General features: G+C 50.7%; 2 protein-coding genes across 2 annotated transcripts; one reads left to right on the top strand and one right to left on the bottom strand.

The window, feature by feature from the left end:
- Positions 1–4671: 4671 nt before the first annotated feature.
- LOC135817872 (laminin subunit beta-1-like) lies at positions 4672–13354 on the top strand. Its single transcript, XM_065331155.1, has 8 exons — positions 4672–6351; positions 6873–6986; positions 7302–7490; positions 7853–8168; positions 9301–9449; positions 9832–9969; positions 10284–10332; positions 11363–13354. The coding sequence occupies exons 1-8, from the start codon at positions 5409–5411 to the stop codon at positions 12984–12986; spliced, it is 3522 nt and encodes a 1173-aa protein (XP_065187227.1). The 5' UTR covers positions 4672–5408; the 3' UTR covers positions 12987–13354.
- Positions 13355–14227: 873 nt separating this feature from the next.
- LOC135817871 (HCLS1-binding protein 3-like) lies at positions 14228–20046 on the bottom strand. Its single transcript, XM_065331153.1, has 7 exons — positions 19759–20046; positions 18652–18808; positions 17266–17394; positions 16869–16995; positions 15961–16206; positions 15293–15380; positions 14228–15040 (listed from the first exon to the last, which is right to left on the bottom strand). Exons 1-7 carry the CDS (start codon positions 19857–19859, stop codon positions 14836–14838), a joined length of 1053 nt encoding a protein of 350 aa, XP_065187225.1. The 5' UTR covers positions 19860–20046; the 3' UTR covers positions 14228–14835.
- Positions 20047–20152: the final 106 nt, after the last annotated feature.

The raw sequence follows: 20152 nt of genomic DNA, 5'->3' as shown, positions 1-20152 counted from the left end.
TCGTCACTCCTTCACCAGCGAAAGGAAGATCACACTTTCACACCCTGCCGACTTGTAAGCCGGCCTCAGCAAGAACCGATAGTGGAGCATCTGCCTCTGGTGACGACATTGAGTGGCAGCCTAATTTGGTGGAACTGGAAGGCGAGCAAAGTACACGTGCCACGCAGTGTATTTGTGAGCACTGCATTGAAGAAACCCCAGCTAGCAGTGTCTGCCTGGAATGCTCGCTGGACTTGTGCGAGGAGCATGCCATAGCTCACACCAAGAAACGAAAGTCTGCACACCATCGTGTACAGCCTGCGAGCCGAGACTGTGATGATGATGATGGAAGCAGCCCCGAAGTTGGCGCAGCAGCAAGCTCAAGCCGTAGCCCATGTCCAGTACACCTTAGTCACAGCGTGACACACTACTGTAGGTTGTGTGCGGACGTGGCATGTAGTGTGTGCCTGAAGCAGACGACACACCGTCAACACGAACAGATGCTGATCACCATCGAACAAGCTGGCGAAGAGAGCAGAGAGCAGATCCGTAAGCTGTGCAGTGATTCGGGCCATGGTACCTGCCATGAAGGCATCACCGTTCAGCTGGACTTGCTGCAAACCCTGCAAGATGAAATCAAATGTCAAGCAGCTGCGGTGTCGGAGCAGATCACCAAAGAAATCACGACCAAGATGGAACTGCTTAAAAAGCGAGAGGCGAAATTGCTCGAAGATGTCGATCGGCTTCAGTGGCAAAAATCCCTACCCGTGGAGGAGCGCCGAAATGTGCTTCTAGGATGCCTATCTACACTGGACAGGCTTCGGCAGGTTGCCGACGGTTGCTATGGAGATTGCGATGCAGTGCGCGCAGCGGCGTGGGCGACGATCAGGACGAGTGAAGTCACCACGGCGGCTGCCGGTGCCCTTGTCGGCGTGAGCCCCGACTGTCGTTTGGCGTGCGGCCATGTCAGCGATAAAGTCACTGCCGACGATATCAGTCAGATTGGCACGGTGTTGGATGTGAGTGATATCGATGCAGACGCGTCCAAAGTGGTCCATCCGGTTATGGTGTGGCTAGGAGAAGAATTCTTGGTGTCAGTTCGCTTGCTCAACCGTGGCAAAGCTGACGTGTCTACTCTGTCTCCGCTTTACCGGGCGGTGAGTGTTGGCATAGCTGAACGCGAAAAGCCAAGTGAGAGCGCGGCGGCACACAGCGATGTAGGTTATACACCTGCATTGCCGTCGTCACCGCGCACCAGAGCATACGAGTCGGCCAAGCCAGGTGTATGGGAGTGCTGCATCGGCACGCCTGGAGAGTACTGCGTCACGGCAAAGATCGGCGGTGTCCAGTTGGGACAGGCGAGGCGAATGTTTGCGCGCCATATAGTTCGCTTTGACCAAGAGAGGCATGGGCCCGGTCTGCAGATCACCGAAAACGGGATGGTTGCAACGTGCGCGACTTGCACCGACCAACAGTGCAGCGCCTTTTCCGAGCCGGTTTCAGGAGTTTATCATGCACATCTACTATTTGAGAGTAAGAGTGCGGATATGGTGACAGGTGCTTTTCCACAATGCGGCATTGTTCCAGATGACGGCGCTCTCCCGATGGTGGGCAGGGTGGACAACTTGCGGGGAATGGGCTCCAACGGAACGCTTTACGGCCTCTCCAGGAGCAATGGAAATACAAAGGTACCGAAATGGAAAAGCCAGGTAAAAATAGCCTTGCTGATCGACAGCACGAATCGTGTGTTCACAATGCACTGCAGGCAAGCTGAGGAAACGTGGGTCCATCGGTGGAAGAATATACCGCCAAAGGTCAGAATTCAAGTGGGCCTGTTCTATTCTAAGACATCCTTTACTCTACGTCTAAACTGAGACTGACCGTGTCCCAGTTGACTTCCAGTATGGCTGACGCAAGTGAACCTATGCGTGCTTTGACGGGGCCGGCGCATTTGCCGTTGCGACCGACAAAGATGTGAATGCCCGGTCACAGGTCAGTTAGTAGTTAGTCAGTGTACGCATACTACATGTAGCATGACCTGGTGTTTCCCACTCACGTACACTGCACGTACGGCCAAGCATGGCGCTGCAGCTAGAAATGATATCTCTACTGTACCAGTACCACAGCACTTCAAGCACTTGTGGCCAGTTTCTGGCCAGCTAGAGAGGTGTATTTACGACTCCCAACGGCGGCTAGTAACTATCAGCATTGTTGTCCTGTACAGTTCTATGACCTATGCGCAGCGTATCTGAAATGATGCAGTGCATTTGTTCCCCAACAGCAAGTGATCTAGCGATACTGTTGATTTCTGCAGTGCTGTCACAGCAGGCATGTTGGCGTCCGTACTGTTTAGTGTGTCTCTGGCCTATAGCCTAAGCTCTGTTCCATGTGGCTGCACCTTATAGAGTTTCAAGGGTGTACACACACACACACACAAACATGCGCGTGTACTGTTGTGCAGAATGACCCAGCTCACCTCACTGACGGTCACCATGGTCACATGATCAGCCCTATTGCGAAGTACACTGTACTAGGCATTGGCGGGCTTTGCAGCTGTGAAGGACGCGCACCCTGCATGGCAGCATCATGCATGCATGCATGCGTTGCAGCGATGCAACTTCTACTTTGTTACTTGATTCTTCTTTCTTTGAAAGTTGTCTATATCATAAATATTAATTTTTGTCGTAGTGTGCTGGCATGCACATGTCATGCTGCTCGCTTGCGCTACCGATTGAAATTCCGTGCCCGGGACTGCTGTCATCTCAGAAAGCTATTCATTTGCTGGAGTGGTTCATATTATTTGATAAAAATTATTCAACCAACTATACTGCTCAGATTTGCTTCACCTCGTCAGTATACGTTGGTTGTGTATTGCAATTTTGCTTCTCCTCTGAGATCATGGTGGGATTTTCCTGTCGGAGATCACGGCACCTCTCCTATCATCGTGTTTTGCATGCAAGGTGTGTGTGTGTGAGAGAGAGAGAGTATATGTGTACCGGAGGAAGGCTTTCACGAAGCCATTGTCGCTCATTGCTTGCATGCGAGGAGTCAAGAAAGACTTTCTGGTTTTCACCTGCAGTGCTGGCGAGAGAAACCCTGATGTTTGAATAAAGCGACAACCGGCACCCCATACTGTTGTATGAGATACTAGTTATTGCTGCATGACCAATAGCATTGACCAGTACGTACTGTGCCTGTAGTATGCGACCGCGAGTTAATGTGTATGAAAACTCTTTTTTTTTAAGCTGTATTACTTTGTTCTTGCCCGTACAAGTACAAGAGGCTATATCTGTGTTAAAAAATTAAAAAATGTGTATGAAAACCGCACCATGTACGCGGTACATGTACAAGCCGATATGTGACTCGTGAACTACATGTACAAGATGGGCAAATCAGGCTTGTAAGCAGGGAGTAGTACAATTGTACTACTCCCTGCTTGTAAGTGTGTAGGCTCTACCCGAGGGAGTCCGACTGCGACCTAGCCTACAGGGCTGCACAGTGGGTGAAATCGGCCAGGCGTTCAATCATAGTCTGCAGCAAAATCCGAGTTTACGGACCCGAGCACGTACAAGTACCTCGTTCTTTGCTCTGCGGTAATGGCTTGATCATGGTGTTTGTATGGCGTATGGTGTCACGCGGCTACGAACAGGAAGGACAGTATGAGGCTCAAGTATAGAGGTCAGTTAAATACATGTATTGTATGCGAATGATTCCGTTGGGTGAGTCAGCGAATTCGCTTATGGGCGCTATGTATGCAGCGTGAGTCGCTAGTGCAAGTGCGGCGCTGTGCCGCGAGTCCGCGACTTCGTCAAAGCACCTCAGCAGATGTAGTCGCATAAACCTATTCAATATTCCCCTCGTCCAAACTAGTCCCGCTGCATGGCTTTTGTCGTTTTGAAAGCCCGATTTTGGCCGAACGGAGGCTCAAAAAGCCACTCCAGAAATCAGTGAAGAACTGAGCTTGGGATCTGCTTCTCCGTACAGTTTGCCATGGCACACCTGTCCTATTTTAGTAAAACCTGACTTAATTTCTAATTCCCCAATAGGCTATCCTTGGACGTTTCCGGCCTCAACATAGCTAGCTAGCAAGTACAGAATACTAGCAGATAGCTGCTGCTGCTGCGCTGCTTCTTGGGTGGGATATTGGTAGACACCAAAAAGTTCGTTTCTATTTTTATTATCGGGTGCCAGTTTTGGACCTGTCGACGTACATGTCTCACTTTGTAGATATGACATTGCACTGCCTCTGGCATGGCTAAACTAAAGTCAAGTCAAGACCAGACGTCCAGAGCGGAGGCAGAGACCAGGCGCAGTAGATCATGGTGGATAGCTAGCATGCGACAATGATGCGGATGATCTTGATTACCCGCATGTCATAGTGACACTGATAGTAGATCTACATAGCCATAGGCATATGTCACGATTGTGATGCAGACCTATCGCCGTATTGGGAGTATTGCAGGCCGAAGAAGAAGCCCGAGCAAGTAGTTGAGCGACTGGCCTTTCGGCGTTTCGCTGTACAATCGCTGTACTACGAGCTATTCAGTCGAAGACGACCTATGCCAAGTATAACCAACTGATAACTCTTACCACCAAGACTGTTTATGACATTGTACATACATGTGCTCTTGTTGCCACTGCTAGACTCGAGTTGACGCTAAAACAAACGTTGTTGTTGAACAGTTCGCTTTTGAAGAGCAGTGTGTGAAAGAACTGGGACCTGGGTCGGGATATGACACGGCAGGTGCACACTTAGTTCGCAAGCATATCGCCAGTGCGCCGGTGATAAGACATCTACAATGGACGCTAGTACTCTGCTGGGCGAGGTTGCGAAAACTAGCAGGGCAAGGGTGCCACGAGCGGCGCTTTGCCGGCTGGCGGAACCGTGCTGGTAGCGTACAGAGAACGAACGCTAGCGGCACAGCTGCAGCCTGTAACGATCCTGCTCGAGTAGAGTTGGAGACTTTGCAATTGAAGGCGACCACAGCTCCACGCTGTAGCAAGAATGGCCCGGCTTGTTGAAACATTTCCGCTCTTGCAACCATGCGCGGTTGTTTTTCTGGCGCACTACCACCACCAACGAGCGACGAACAACGCGAGTAGAGCTACTGTCCTCTCGCTATCGAGATGAGCTGCACTGAAACGAAAGAACTTCGCTGATGCGAAGTCGACGAAGGAGAAGGAAAACGAACGGAGGGAGCGCGCGCGCGAGAGAGAGAGACGCTTGAAGGAAGGAAGTGGCCGGGTCACTGTCACGTTTAGCGGTCGAAACGGCCGTCGAAGAAGCGCAACAGCTCGGGGCTCAGGTGACATTCGCGTCCTAGCTCCGTAGATGTGATGGTGGTGCAAGTACAGTGCTGAGTAGCCTGAGTTGCACCGTCGACTTGCCCCGCTTGGATTGGAACGTGGCAAGCGGAAACATCAGCAGCATGCGGGCATCATCAAGTCAGTCCTGGCGTGCGCTTGTGGACTGGTCTCTTCCAGCACTGCTGTTGATACTGGTGAGCGTTGTTGTCTTGGTCCCAGTTGCACTGGGTGAAAATCAAGTGCCCCTGGCGCGCTGGCCATGCCATGCTGTCGACACTGGCAAGGCTCAGGCCTGTGCTCCGGCGCGCAGTATTCGTCTGTCGCAGCTGCAGCGCGCCGAGTCGCGGGCGAGCAGCGTCTGCGCTGCCAACACAACGGTGTGCTACCTCAGGGACGTGCTGGCGTCGTATCACGTGGCCACGGCGCTGCGAGAGCGCGTGGCCTGCGTGGACCAGTACTGCTGCTTCACGTGCAACCCGGACCAGCACGGCGCGGCGCGGGCGGTGGACGATGACAGCGGCTCGTTCTGGCAGTCCGGCACCCTCTCTAGTCTTGCACAGCAAGAGAACCTGGAGATTGACCTGCCCGGTGAATTTCTTCTCACAAGCGTAAACGTAGAGTTTGGTCTCTCTCGCCCGGCAGCCGTTCGTATACAAGTGTCCAGTGACGGAGGCGGCGCTGGGAATGCCGCCACTGCGTGGAAAACGCTGCACCACTACGCCGACAACTGCCGGCTGCGCTATGGAAAGGAGCCGGGCTTTGGCTGTACCCAATTCAACACCTCTACCTTTGACATCAGCCTGGAGATGTCGCAGCAGCGGATGTTAGAAAGTCGTGTCTATCTGATCGAGGTACCCACACCTCTCCAGCACTACGTCATACGGCGTGTGAGAATAGCAATGGACAATGCAGCTAGCATCCCTATAGAGGAGCTCGACAGTCTTCAGGCAACGATGCAGTCGGCCAATGCGGCAGCGCTCTTCTCGCATTACAGCCTTGCCAGTGTGCATGTCGACGGACTGTGTTACTGCAATGGACATGCTGAGCTCTGCAATAGCAGAACAGGTGAGTGATGCTTGGACAGCTTCACAGTTAAGTAACTTAAGTTGTATTACCCGACGACATTATCCTTGTGTGATAGGGCAGGGCGGGGGGGGGGGGGGGCAGGATGGGGAGCAGGACGGGGTTAGGATGGGGTTCTGATGTAGTAGAACACACACATGGAAGTAGTGACATAGCAGAAAGAGGTGTTTTCCCCTTCCCTCCTCCTCCGGAATAGTCAGTTAGTTACTGCTGGACGCCTTCGTGGTTCTGTGTTTGACGATTCACTACAAGGACTAAATTGTGCAGCTTATAGGTAGCGTTGTGTGGGAAGGCGTGTTTTTACCTCCATAACTCTGCTATATTATTGTAGTCCGCGTTGGAGTCATCAAACCAGTCTAGAAACTGATATGATCCATGAAAGGGCAAAGTTTGAAATTCGCTCCGTGAATTCAATGTCTTACAGTACAGATTCTGTTATGCGTAATTCATGTTTATCTGCTTCTGCTGATGCTGCTACTATTGTTGCTGCTGCTCCGCAACAGGCAAGTGTCAATGCGTCCACAACACAGCTGGCGCACATTGCGAGCGCTGCATGAACCTGTACAACGAGAAACCGTGGATTCGAGCCAGCGATGCTGACACGGGTGTATGTAAAGGTAAGCTTATGTGCCTGATGCCGAGTGCCGTGTTTGTTCCAGGATGCCGAGTGCCGAGTGCCGTGTTTGTTCCAGGCCAAGGGTACACTTCTCTAGTGTTTAAAGGGTTCTTTTGCATAACGCAATGTATCCAATTCCTAGATTCTCGGAAACCGCCAAAAGGGTTTCTCGTTTTATTGTTTTTCACTTTTTCTATGGTTGTGCCCATTTCCGCATTGTGTGTGTGTGTGTGTGTGTGTGTGTGTGTGTTTGTGTGTGTTTGTGTGTGTGTGTGTGTGTGTGTGTGTGTGTGTGTGTGTGTGTCCACAACCACAGCCTGCACTTGCAACGACCACGCCAAGCGGTGTCACTTCGACCAGCGGGTGTTCAACGACACTGGCAACACGAGCGGCGGTGTGTGTGTCAACTGCCAACATCACACGCACGGCCTCCACTGCCAGAACTGCAACCCGCTCTTCTATCGGCAGCCTCACGTGCGATTCAATCATCCTCTGGCATGTCTCCGTGAGTTGTCAAGGGGATGCGTGTACGCAAGCATGTATTTGCACTGTACGGATGGTATTACTATTGGCTTGCACACAACTATGCTGCACTGTTTCTTTCCTGACTTAGTTAGTACATGTTTGAATATGGGTGCTTACACAAAGTACAGTATTCTGTTGGATTCATGTAGGAGTGGTTTTAGGAGTTGTTTCTCTCCCCGTTTCTCTCTCTCTCTCTCTCTCTCTCTCTCTCTCTCTCTCTCACACACACACACACACACACACACACACACACACACACACACACACACACACACACACACACACACACACACACACACACTCTCTCTCTCTCTCTCTCCCGTGTGCATGGGTGTACCGCAGCGTGTGACTGTAACCCGTACGGCATTCTGCCCAACACGACCGGCTGCAGTCTGGCCACCGGCCAGTGCCACTGTGCAGCGGGCTACAGTGGACGGCAGTGCAGCACCTGCGGCATCCCGCTGCACTACACAGCGCCGGCATACCACCACACGGGCACGGCGGCCAGTGTGTGCAAGCCATGCCGCTGTGACCAGACCGGCTCGCTGACCCCGCACTGCGATGGCGACGGCTGGTGTGCATGTAAGCCGGGTGTGGGCGGTCTACGCTGCTCTCAGTGCAAGGAGGGGTTCTTCAACCTGACCGTAACTGGTTGTCGGTAAGCACATTACTGAATACTACACACTAGTTGCTGTCTGATGATCGGTAAAACTGTGAAACTCAGAGTTACAGCAGAAACGCTTTGATTCCTTCTTTCAAGTGTGTGTACTAGGCTCTGCATCCGAGGCTATAAGGTGCATTGAGGTATGTCGCTAGCATCCACAACTCTCCCCGAGTGTAACTGCATACTAGTTAATACTGCTGTATGATGATTGCTCATTACAGCTCCACAGCTCCACAGCCACACGCCTTTGGGGTTTGTATAACTGCATAGTACCGTACTGGCAATATATGTTGCGGCGGGGTGCGGCGATCTTTTCATTGCAGTTTGCAAAAATTGATGTGGCAATAGCAAAAAAATGATGCGGCAATAGCAAAAAAGTGATGCCGCAAGAGCAAAAAAAGGACTGCGGCAATATAGAAACCTGCGTAACGGCTCCTGTGCGACTTTGCATGTAACGCCCTGCGTGCGGCAAACATGTGCCAATGTAACGCTTCATGGCCTCACTGCGGCAACATATATTGCCAGTACGGTAGTACTAGTGTACTGGTGATCGATGTGCATAGATTTCCAAACCTGTTGCTCTTTCAGATTCTGTCTATTGGAGCATGGCAGGTATAGAACCTAGAAGCTAGAACTTACACTAGTATACTCGGCTGAACACGAAACGAAAATACTTTGTATTGCCAACAAGGTAGATGGTAGCGTTGCTGTTGTGTCCGCGCCATTACTCCTTTAACCAGCGCATTTCCACCTTGTGCGGTGGTAGAGATACAGTAAAACCTGTCAAGGCGACCACCTGTCCTAGAGGACCACCTGTCCTAGAGGACCACCTGTCCTAGAGGACCACCTGTCCTAGAGGACCACCTGTCCTAGAGGACCACCTGTCCTAGAGGACCACCTGTCCTAGAGGACCACTGAAACCAGGACCAAGGCATGCTATTTCCAGTCAAACGACCCTGGATAGGGTGACGATCTGCACACACTGAGACTACATTTTGAAGGTCCCTTGAGCGGTCGCCTTAGCCAGGTTTCACTGTACATTCTAATGCAATCACAACTACACTGCATTTAATACTGTGACACATGTCAACAATCACATATCGTTCTTTCTCTGTAACTCGTGCAGACGGTGTAGCTGTGACCCGCGTGGCTCCACCGGCTGTAGTTCTACCAGTGGTGCGTGCTTCTGCAAACCCAACATCAGCGGCGAGCGGTGCACACACTGTGCCGGTGGAAGTCGTTACATCGGCGAGGAGGCCATCTTTGGATGCTTCAGTTAGTATTGCTTTGCTGATCGATCTGCATGCCCCGGTCTGTGTTCATTCTATGCCTGCATTTACTCCTTGTGTGTTCACGGGGCATTTTAGAAGCACGCATGCTGATGTGCACGTGTGTGTGTGTGTGTGTGTGTGTGTGTGTGTGTGTGTGTGTGTGTGTGTGTGTGTGTGTGTGTGTGGTGTGGTGTGGTGTGGTGTGGTGTGTGTGTGCATGCAGGTGTGTGCATGCGAAAGGTGATTTTTAATGTTCTGACTGATTGTCATCAGGAAGGCATAGATAGGCATGTATTCACCTGTGGCCGATCAATCTTAATAGAATGAAATGAAATGACATTGGGCTATGCACTATATCTGTGCGATCTCTTTGCTCTGCTCCACAGCACCGGACCACATGGTACCCTCCGCCGGCCTGGACGTCAAGTACATGGCCATCTTAGCAGTGATGGTGGTCTCCGTCACCTTCATCATCGCCCTGGCTATCTACTGCATCGTGCGCTACAGGCAGAAAAGAAAGATGAGTGAGTCAGCGCGAGTGTTCCATGCACACCATTTCTCCATCTCGCTTGGTAGAGTTTAGCACGATGTAAACTTGTCGTAGGAGGCCACCTGTCATGCCTGACATCAGGCCAGATATGGTATAACATGGCTGCATGCCCTTTAACCTGTGTCTCTTGCCTGCTAAATACTGCTCAGTGTCCTCTTGATCACATTTTGAAAAAATATTGGCACATATTTGGAGTAAGCAAGTATGGCCTACCGTCCATGCTCTCTTGAGTGACTGTGTTTGTGTTTGTTGTGTTTTCGTCCCGTGTTATTTCACTCAACTTTTCAGGAGACGGTCGCCTGGTTCGGTTTGCAAGTGAGCGCGTGTTAGCTCAGAGGTGGGTGGATGCGAGAGCAGACAACTAGTGGTACCATAGCCTGTGTGGTCGGTAACAACACGGGCATGTAGCAGTTCTTCTGTGCTGCTGCATAGCCAGATAGAGATTGTATTTGTATTTATGGATTCTCCACAGGCCTTAGCCTAAATCGAGGGAGTCTCCGTATTGAAGACCTGTACAGAGCTGCTCAGTGACATCTGATTGTGCATGTGTCCAGTTTACGCCCTGCACCAGCCCGCACTCCAGTGCTCGCAGGTGATATTAAAGGCTCCACAGCAGCCGGAGTGACTTTGACTCGCTTGATCGAACCCATCGATCAGCACTGAGTACATGGTCAACTCTGGGACTGGTTTGTGCACGAGAACATTATACGCAACTTGAGACATTGAGTGCAGCTTGAAGTAAAAAATGCCCTGAGACCTTGAGTGCAGCTTGAAGTAAAAAAAACCCTGACACTTTGGGTGCAGCTTGAAGTAAAAAAAACCCTGAGACATTGGGTGCAGCTTGAAGTAGAAAAAACCCTGAGACTTTGGGTGCAGCTCGAAGTAGAAAAAACCCTGAGACTTTGGGTGCAGCTCGAAGTAGAAAAAACCCTGAGACTTTGGGTGCAGCTTGAAGTAAAAAAACCCTGAGACATTGGGTGCAGCTTGAAGCAAAAAAACCCTGAGACATTGGGTGCAGCTTGAAGTAGAAAAAACCCTGAGACTTTGGGTGCAGCTCGAAGTAGAAAAACCCTGAGACTTTGGGTGCAGCTCGAAGTAGAAACCCCTGAGACTTTGGGTGCAGCTTGAAGTAGAAAAAACCCTGAGACTTTGGGTGCAGCTCGAAGTATTCGTGCGAGTTACTAGTAGTGTAACATTTATTGGATGGCTGAGCTGATTAGAAACACTGTGGCACCGTTTCTGCAGTGAGCAGGTTTCAATGGGCTGAATGCAAGTGCTTTTATCACAAGACCGCGTGTGTGTGTGTGTGTGTGTGTGTGTGTGTGTGTGTGTGTGTGTGTGTGCGTGTGTGCATGTTCTCCCTCCAGTCGACCGCTGGACACCTACGTATCGGAGGGCCCTTGCATTGACAGTCCCAGCTCTGTTGCGCAGAGGCAAGTGTCCGACTGCACCATTTTCGAGAACCCTCTACGAGCGGACGAGCGGCATGACTCGTCCACCAGCGACCGACCTCCGTTCAAGACCCGTCAGTCCGCACCAGCCATGATGGGCTTGGCTGGGAGCAAGGAGCTCAGGGAGGAGATGGTGCGACGAGCTAGCACTCCGGAGATTGCCATGTTCCTCAACGAGGCATTCGGCCAGGAGATGTCCGACACCGAAGACGTGAGCACTGACGTACCGCAGCGGCGCAGTCGAGTGTTTAACCCCCGTCGAGCAGACAGAGACAGCACAGCGGAACCTCAGCCTAATGAGAGCAACATTATGGCGCCGTCAGATCGACTTCGCTTGCCCAATCTCCCCATCAAGTCTCCGGGAGCGTCGTCCGACAACTCTGTCAAGCGCGCGCAGTCGTTCAACACCAAGAAGATCGGGCCGCCCAAGCCTGCACGCAGTCCCATGCGCAGCCACAGCCTGCGTACGTGCGGCTCTCTCCCGCAGCTCGTACACGCCGCGAGCAGTGGCCGGGCCTTGCCAGCGGCCGTTCCCACACGCAGGGAATCCCTGGACACAGAGAACACGTACACGAAAGCAAGCGTACCCATACCCATACCCACGAACACCGGCAGCAGCAGCACCGCTGAGTTGAAGCCTCTCCAGATAGCTAGCCACTACAGATCCGCGCCGGTGTTGCCACTCGCATTGCAGCAGCAGGCCAAGAAACAGCCACCGCCAGTGCGGGTACGGCGCAGGGAACTGCCCAAAGTGCCGGCCAAAGCAGTGAAGCAGCAGCAGCCGCAGTCGGCCGACACGGTACACAAGCTCGGGGCCAGGTCGTCGCCGTCAGCCGCGCTGGGCGACAGCGTGCGTCCTCATGCGCGGCCTCGTAGCTGCACAACGCCCGACTCACAGGCCGGCAGACGTGACAGCACTAGCCGAGCGAGGTCACAGCAAAGCTCGCCCAAACCGCCGCCGCGACGCCGCAAGGCGATGCCGCGTCGTGTCCGCTCCAACTCTATGAGCGCCCTCTCTGGCCTGTACTCCAGCCCGGGCAAAGCAAGCTACGAGAATGGTGCGGCAACCATGGGCAACGGCGGCGCTGCCTGTCAGGATTGCCGCGTGGACGTGCGCAAGGCACGCTCCTGCCAACTGAGCGCGGACTCGTACGACGGAAACTGGGAGGACAGCGACAACGACGACGAGGTGCCAGCCGTTCCCGACCGCACGCAGGCCAGCTACCAGCTTTATATCACTAACGCAAGAGCTGACGATGCCGCAACCGCTGCTGCTACTGCTGGACGGGTCAACGGGGCCCTTAAACACTCCTCGTTGCCCGAGAAAATCGACCCGTATGATTGCACCTTGCCGTACAACCCGTACGAAACACTGCGAGCCAGCCAGTGCGATACGACTGGGGTGGAAAGTAATCATCCGGGCAGAGCGGGCACGATGCCGAATCGCGAGCACGCGTACGAAACTCTGCAAATGCAGAAGCCCCTGCCCTACACCAGCTTGATCAATCGTGCTGTAACTAACGGCATTAGGACAACGTAAGCCGACACTTGCAGCTAGCCAGGGGCTGATACCGAGGAGGTAAACTCAACAGTCGATATGCAAGTGGTCTGTGCCGCCGTTGGTTCTATTAACTGCGCCGCATATCAAGCTGGCATGAATGCCACATAATATCAAGCTGGCATGATAATATGAATGCCACATGGTCAAGCTGGGCATCACCAGCATTGTTCTGGTGCGGTATACTCCGAAGTGCAAACAGGAATGTGCCCTACATTGCCATCCACGATCTTTGCTCTTTGTCTTAACTTAACAAGGGCTCCTTTTTCTTGATATCCTATCCTTAAACAGTATTAGCATTCGTCATTGAGCTCTATGATAAAATACTTCAAAGTAAACTAGTAAAGTGACGAGTCCTCTGTGTGCCATGCAACGGGAATGAATTATGATACAGGTAGACACAATATGTCTCCCGACATGAGAAAAGAATTCTTTCCAGTCTATAAGTTAGTCAGTCACATGTATACAAAAGGTTCTGGATACAACTGCAAAAATCTGGTGGAAAGCCTGAAAAAGCAGCACACACTTTTCAGGCAGGGTGCTGACCCTCGTACAACTTTCCCCTGGCAGTCCTACAAACAGACACACTTTGTATGGCTTCTTGCTTTTACGCATCCACTGGCGCAATTGTGCAAGCTCAAAGGTTGCCTGTATGTTGCATGTAAATGTATAGTCTGAAGACAGGCTTGGGAAAAAGTTGCCTTTCAAGTTTTAGTGATTTTGTACTGGATGTTCTATGTACATGTAAGTGAAACATCAGTTACTAGACACCCTTAGCAAAAAACGTTATGTTGTAACGGTATTATCGTAAGGGGGAAAATAGCGTGATTTGGGTTCGACCTTTAGCAAGATGCACGCTTTTTAGTACGCTGTTGCCACGAGAGTAGCTTTGATTTCGCGCCGTACAACCATTTTTGTCACCATATACGCGATACAAGGTGAAATGCGTGCGGACTATGCAATATTTGGCCAAAACACGTACCGTTGGTCACAACGATAAATCAGCCCCCATAACGTTTATACGCTACAGCTTCAACGCTATTTGGGTGATCAAGGTACGAGTACCGTAAAAAATAGCGTTACCGTTGTTTGCTAAGGGTGTCTACTGTGAAGAGATAACTCCTCCATTCGTTCGCAGGAATTAAAAAGGTTCACGGCTCACGTGGGACCCAACCAGACCGTTTGCTCGGAATCCGTAGGAACACCACCACCAACCTCAAGGATCAAGGCGCAGATGCAGCTTCTAATGCGGTGGTTGCCGGGATTATGATAAATTCGAAAGATGCAAAAATAAAATCTACCATTGAGACAAAGTACCGGTAGGTAAACACATTTATATTAAAAACACTTTTTAAAAAAGTCAAAAATCTGTCAGATCCGTTCTCGTACATGATAAATAGACGTAAACATAAGACAGGGGAGATGCAACAGCGGAGAGAAGGCAAATAACGGAAAAAATACCAGCGACAAGAATTCTAGACCGACGCCGTGCAGAAAGCAAATCTTACACGTGCAACTCAACAAAGCAATAGTCTGAGAGGTTAAGTTACGTCAAGCCTGCCCAGAGTCCCTAAGTGCTAGTTTAAAGGTTTCTTTTTGAAGTCGTATAAACGATAACAAACAGTCCGGTGAAGAAAAGGATCCAGCAACGACAAGAATAAAGGACACAGAGTATCACTTTGAGACTGTACCCTCCTTTCGAAGACTATGAAGCAAATTTCTTCCTAAATGTAAAAAGGTTAGGGCGCAGAACAAGTTTCAAGTGGCGAAACAAGCTTAGACAATGGCACTAACCGGGGAGAGAGAGGGCGAGAAAGAAGTGCGGAGATGCTCATGAGAACAGGTCAACCTCTTCCGCTGCTTTGGCGGCGTTCGCCGCAATGTACTGCTGCAAGTCCATGTCAGCGAATTGTTGCTCGGTCAGGAGTGTGTCTGCTTCGTCGACCACAGGTGCCTTGGCTTTCGCTTTGGATGCCTTCTTGGGCTTGCTCTTGGGCTTGGTCAGGTGGTCAAGTGAGCCTAGGTCCTCATCAAACCTGGTAACACACACACACACACACACACATGCACACACGCATGCACGCACACACAGACACAGGCACAGACGCACACACACACACACACAATGATTACAATACTCAAGACAACAACTGCCGTTGACCTTGCTAAACTGTGTCACCTAAAGCTGCAGCAATGGCCCGTGCGGGCGAGATCAACGCAACCGCCACTTTCACACATGGCCATAACACATAACGCCATGACACCATGCCAGCGCAGTAGAATCTTACTTGAATAAGTCTGCATCCGTTTCCGTCAGCTCCTTTGTGCGGTCGGTTCTTTTTTCTGCGAAGACAGTGCTCTTCTCAGCTGCTCCACCTGACAAACACACACACACACACACACACACACACACACACACACACACACACACACACACACACGCCGAATCGACATGTAATATCCTGAAACATGTATTGAGAACTCCGACCCTCAAATCTGTGATTGAAAGCACCCAATACTAGTACGCGATTTTCGTCGCCCAGCATAGTAAGCTGTGTTTGTTCATTTCGGAGGGTGGGGAGTGGGTCCGAGTACGAAATGAACGGTGTGTTCACTTTAGGGACAACTAAAAACTCTTGCGACAACCCTAAGTATATACATTCTGAGTAACGGACTCCTAGTTACGGGCGATTCCAAGTACAGGATAACCTGTCAAGGCGACCACCTGCCTCAGAAGACCACTGTAACCAGGACCAAGGGATGCTATTTGCAGCCAAAAGACCCTGGATAAGGAGACCACCTGGCAACAGAGACCACATTTTGCAGGTCCCCTGGGCCGTCGTCTTAGATAGGTTCACTGTAGTTACGGGGCAGTGTTCGGTCCCGAGGTGCTCGGATTAGCGGAGTATTACTGTACACAGAAATATCCTGTACACAGCAGAGGAGATACACTCACCAGCTGCTCCAGCAACGAGCAGGAAATCATCCACATTAGTCTCTGGCGCGGACTGCTCTCTCACGCTGGCATGCATGCTGACATCAGGCAGGTCGGTGGACGAGTGAGGTGACGTGGGTAGCGGACTGGACAATGCGAGATCGCCTCCTTCCTCCTCGTTGTCGTCGTCAGCAAATATGTCAATCGTCTCCTCTTCCTCTTCTTTGGAAACCACCGGCTCCTTGATACTGGCAGGGTTGCTCCCTTCTGCACAGAGAGTAGAAACGAGGATAGTAGAAGGGTGGATAAGAGAATGTCAAATCTAGTCAGGATGTGGAATCGATCGAGTGGCTTCACATCAGTTTGTCATGTGACTAAAATTGTGTAGAAAGTGATCATGGCATGTGGACAGTGGGACCAACAATGGCCGACATCATGTGACCCATAGATGCAGGGGTTGTGTGGACTGTGGAATTGGAACTTGGAACCAACATGACTGCCCTGCGTAGTCATGTGGTAGATTATCAATTGTACGAAAATCAGGACTTGGATATTTTTGATTGTTGGGCGGAACATCGTCTCTCTCTCCCTCCCTCCCTCCCTCACTCTCTCACCACCATAGTCTAGGAGCCAGGGGGTCATCAGAACTGAGCTGTGTGACACCCTGTCCAGGAAGTACTACCGGCCAAATCAAGGTGGTTGGCAAGTATAGTTGAAGTACAGTAAAAACCTGTCAATGCGACCACTCTGATAAGGCGACCACCTGCCCCAGAAGACCACTTGCAACCAGGACCAATGGATGCTATTTGCAGTCAAACAACCCTGGCAACAGAGACCACCTGGCAACAGAGACCACATTTTGAAGGTCCCTTGAGCGGTCGTCTTAGACAGGTTAGACAGGTTGCACTGTATGCGTTCTTCTCACTAACCTGTATTCATCTCCTTCAGTGCCCGGTTGATCAGCTTCTCTTCAATGCCGAGAAAGCGGAGCACCGAGTGAGAGCGACTCAGGCGCGTTGTCTTGGCTACGACACGCATCAGGCAGTCAAATGCAATCTGAAGTGAAGTCGGACAGCACGAGCAGGGATAGGGAATCACCAGTTAAATCACGGAAGTACCATTGTATGGAAACACACACACACACACACACACACGCACGCACAGGGTGAGAAAAGAGAGAAGAATTCGGAACCGATAGCACCACTCACACAGGTCAACAGAAATATCCGTAAATGTTCCAATCGCACAGCAAACACAGTTTCCACCACGGTACACAACTTCACTGAATGTAGGGGTCCCCACTACATGTCGTCATCGTCATCTTACCAATCTATCTTCCAAGTCATCTTCATTGCAATACAGGCGACGTGGCGGTAAGCTGGGAAACACAATAGCTGAGAACTCCTGTGACAGCTGCTCCTGTAACCGCTCGAAATCGGCATACTTCCTCGGAACCTTATCAAAGGAGAAGAGAATAGAATACACAAGCAGTGTCAGACCTACATCACAGACTCAGTGTACTTGGAAGTACAGTCAACCTTGCGAATAAACCGGGCGCCCTTTGGTTCTACACCTACATGTATATAATGATGGTCACGGAACTGAGCTCCGCAGACCTGCCTGGGCGTCATGGGTGTGCACAACTCAGGACGGATTTCAGTGGCCAGCCCAGTGCTACTGAGACATCTGTCTTTATTTGAAAACAAACTGGGTGGCAACCGGGTGATAGCTCCACTAGCCTACTAGTACTAGCAAGAGTTCGTAAACAAAGAGTATGCAACTGTGACCTCTTTTCTATGGGCCAGATGCACGGTGCGCTGCCTTCATTACATCATTCAGCTGCAGTCCGCTCACTGCGGAAAATCAAACACTGCACTTTCCGTCTGATTTGAAATGAACGTCCGTACGGAACTGGAGTTCATGCGGCAAATATTTAGAGATCGCGTGGGTACTGGAACGAATCGAGCAAAACGGATGGGCTCGTATGAGAAATTATGCGTTTGAGACTTTGAGTGCATGCTTTCAGAGCGCGATTGAGGCAAGTTACGTAATGAAGGCAGCGTAGCGCGCACTGACCCATGCCCACAGGTGCATACTCTTGTTGTTTATGCACTCTTGGTACTACAGTCAGACCTCGCTTATCCGGACCTCTTTTATCCGGAAGAAAATACCGTAAAAGTCCGTAAATATGTACCTGCCCGAAAGAAATACCCCCTTCATACTTTAGGCTCTGTCTGTTGAAGTCAAGTCAAGCCCGATAAACATACTGCCCGAAATAAGTACCGGTACGGTGCGCACATGCAGCACGTAGCATGTACATCGACATGAAAATGACTTCTCCACTACACACAAGTCAGGTCCGAAAGTTAGTTCGTGCCCGAAAGTCAGTACCCGCCCGAAAGTTAGTACGGGTGTGGTCACTAAATTCGAAATTAAATACGTGCTTATTTACGGACTTTTACGGTAGCTGGTTACGGATCTACAGCATACGCAGTGCATCCTACATAACCGCGTTCGGTTATCCGGTTCCCTCGCCGATCCGGACATTTTTGTGGAAAACGGATGTGTGCGGTTAAGCGAGGTCTGACTGTAGTAGCACAGTGCTAACCAAGTAATCCATACAGCTGCACCCGCTATCGCAGACCAACGAAAAGCGGAAAAAGCAACTGTAGATGACTGATTTGTTGGGCAGGCTGTTTGAGCAAAACTCACCGAAAACTGCACAACATCTTCTGGTTTGTGCTTTGGAGATTTGAATACAGACATTACAGAGATGACGATAATGTGGTAGAGCGTCTCGCGTCCAGCGCCTTGTGACGTGTCAAACTTGGGCACAAACATATCCATGCCGGTGCTGTTCTGAACGGACCTGCACATGCACACACATATACATACACATACACACACATACATACATACACACATACATACATACACACACACATGCATGCACACACAGACACACACACACACACTTGTACTTGCTCACTGCCAAAAGTGGTCAAGTGGGCCTCCCCGTTAGAGGGGGAAGAGATGTTAACGTGGATTTGTAAGCAGTGTGAAGCCGGCCTTGTCGTACATGTACATGGATATCATACGATTTCACTATGAGTATGACTGTGTGTACGGTTACTTTAGTTTGGAGGAGGATCGATGAGGTCTCAGGCTGTGTTTACATGAGAAATTTCAACCCGGGTCGAGTTCAGCCCGGGTTGAAAGTCTGTACGATAGACAAAAGAGGTGAGCGTTTACATGAAGACAGTTGACCCGGGTCAAATACTGATATGCCGCCAAAAGTCCACTTCTACAGTCCTGTATGGTCACGTGAATCCGTTCGCGCGAAATTTGCATCTGCACTTTTCTGCAGTGCCGTTCAAACATGGCGCGAGATACGCACAGAAGTACGTTTGTACAATTTTCTTGACCCGGGTTGATTTCAACCCTCCCCTTGGGGGGGGGGGAGGGTTGAAATCAACCCGGGGCGAAATTTCAACCCGGGTCAAGCGCAATGCGTCATGTAAACGCGCAATTCATTTTATGCACATGGCGGGTTGAAATCTGACCCGGGTCGAACTCAACCCGGGTTGAAACGCCTCATGTAAACACCGCCTCAGAAAGTCTACGCTTTGTACGGTTACGATACGTGGCGACATTTATGGATGGACCCTCATATAAATGTTAGAAAAGTGAAATATGCGCACTATAAAATTACTGCACTGGACTAGCACCCACATGTGTACGTACTCAGTACAGTGTACTTGCAATCAATATCAGAATTATGGCAATGCCAGATGCACATCATAGGTCGCGCACACTCACCGTTTGGTCAAGGCTGCGCCTGCAAACATTGCCATTGGCGGTTCCGATTTGTCGCTCTCAGCACCAACGAAAAATTCTTTTACTCCTTTTGACGACAGCATCGTGCTTCCAGCCTTCTCTTCCTCTGCAATAATGGGGTTCTTGGCAAAATGGCACAGTGCCCGTGGATGTACGAGTTCAGCTAGCCTGGGCCATGGATTGTCGTCGCAAAAGGCAATGTGTCCAAATCACTTGTTCAAACATCATCCATCATGAACGAGTTCGATAAGCTATGTAAACAGCTGATCGACTCAAGTAGTTTTCGTGTTTTTCGCTTCTACACAGACTTGACTTGCTTGAGTTGAGTGCGCCGCGGAGGCCGAGAGTCGAGACTGTACAACCAGGAGCAGTTCTC

The sequence above is a fragment of the Sycon ciliatum genome, chromosome 5, assembly GCF_964019385.1.
Source record: "Sycon ciliatum chromosome 5, ocSycCili1.1, whole genome shotgun sequence".
NCBI lineage: Eukaryota > Metazoa > Porifera > Calcarea > Leucosolenida > Sycettidae > Sycon > Sycon ciliatum.
The sequence above is the reverse complement of the archived record's forward strand: the minus strand, read 5'-3'. Positions and strand labels throughout refer to the sequence as shown.

Coding starts and splice junctions, on each gene's coding strand:
- LOC135817872 (XM_065331155.1), top strand. CDS start 5,409: ATGCGGGCATCATCAAGTCAGTCCTGGCGTGCGCTTGTGGACTGGTCT. Junction 6,352..6,872: donor GCTCTGCAATAGCAGAACAG/GTGAGTGATGCT, acceptor GCTCCGCAACAG/GCAAGTGTCAATGCGTCCAC. Junction 8,169..9,300: donor CTGACCGTAACTGGTTGTCG/GTAAGCACATTA, acceptor TAACTCGTGCAG/ACGGTGTAGCTGTGACCCGC.
- LOC135817871 (XM_065331153.1), bottom strand. CDS start 19,859: ATGCTGTCGTCAAAAGGAGTAAAAGAATTTTTCGTTGGTGCTGAGAGC. Junction 16,996..17,265: donor ATGACTTGGAAGATAGATTG/GTAAGATGACGA, acceptor ACTTCACTTCAG/ATTGCATTTGACTGCCTGAT. Junction 15,041..15,292: donor ACGGATGCAGACTTATTCAA/GTAAGATTCTAC, acceptor GTGTGTTACCAG/GTTTGATGAGGACCTAGGCT.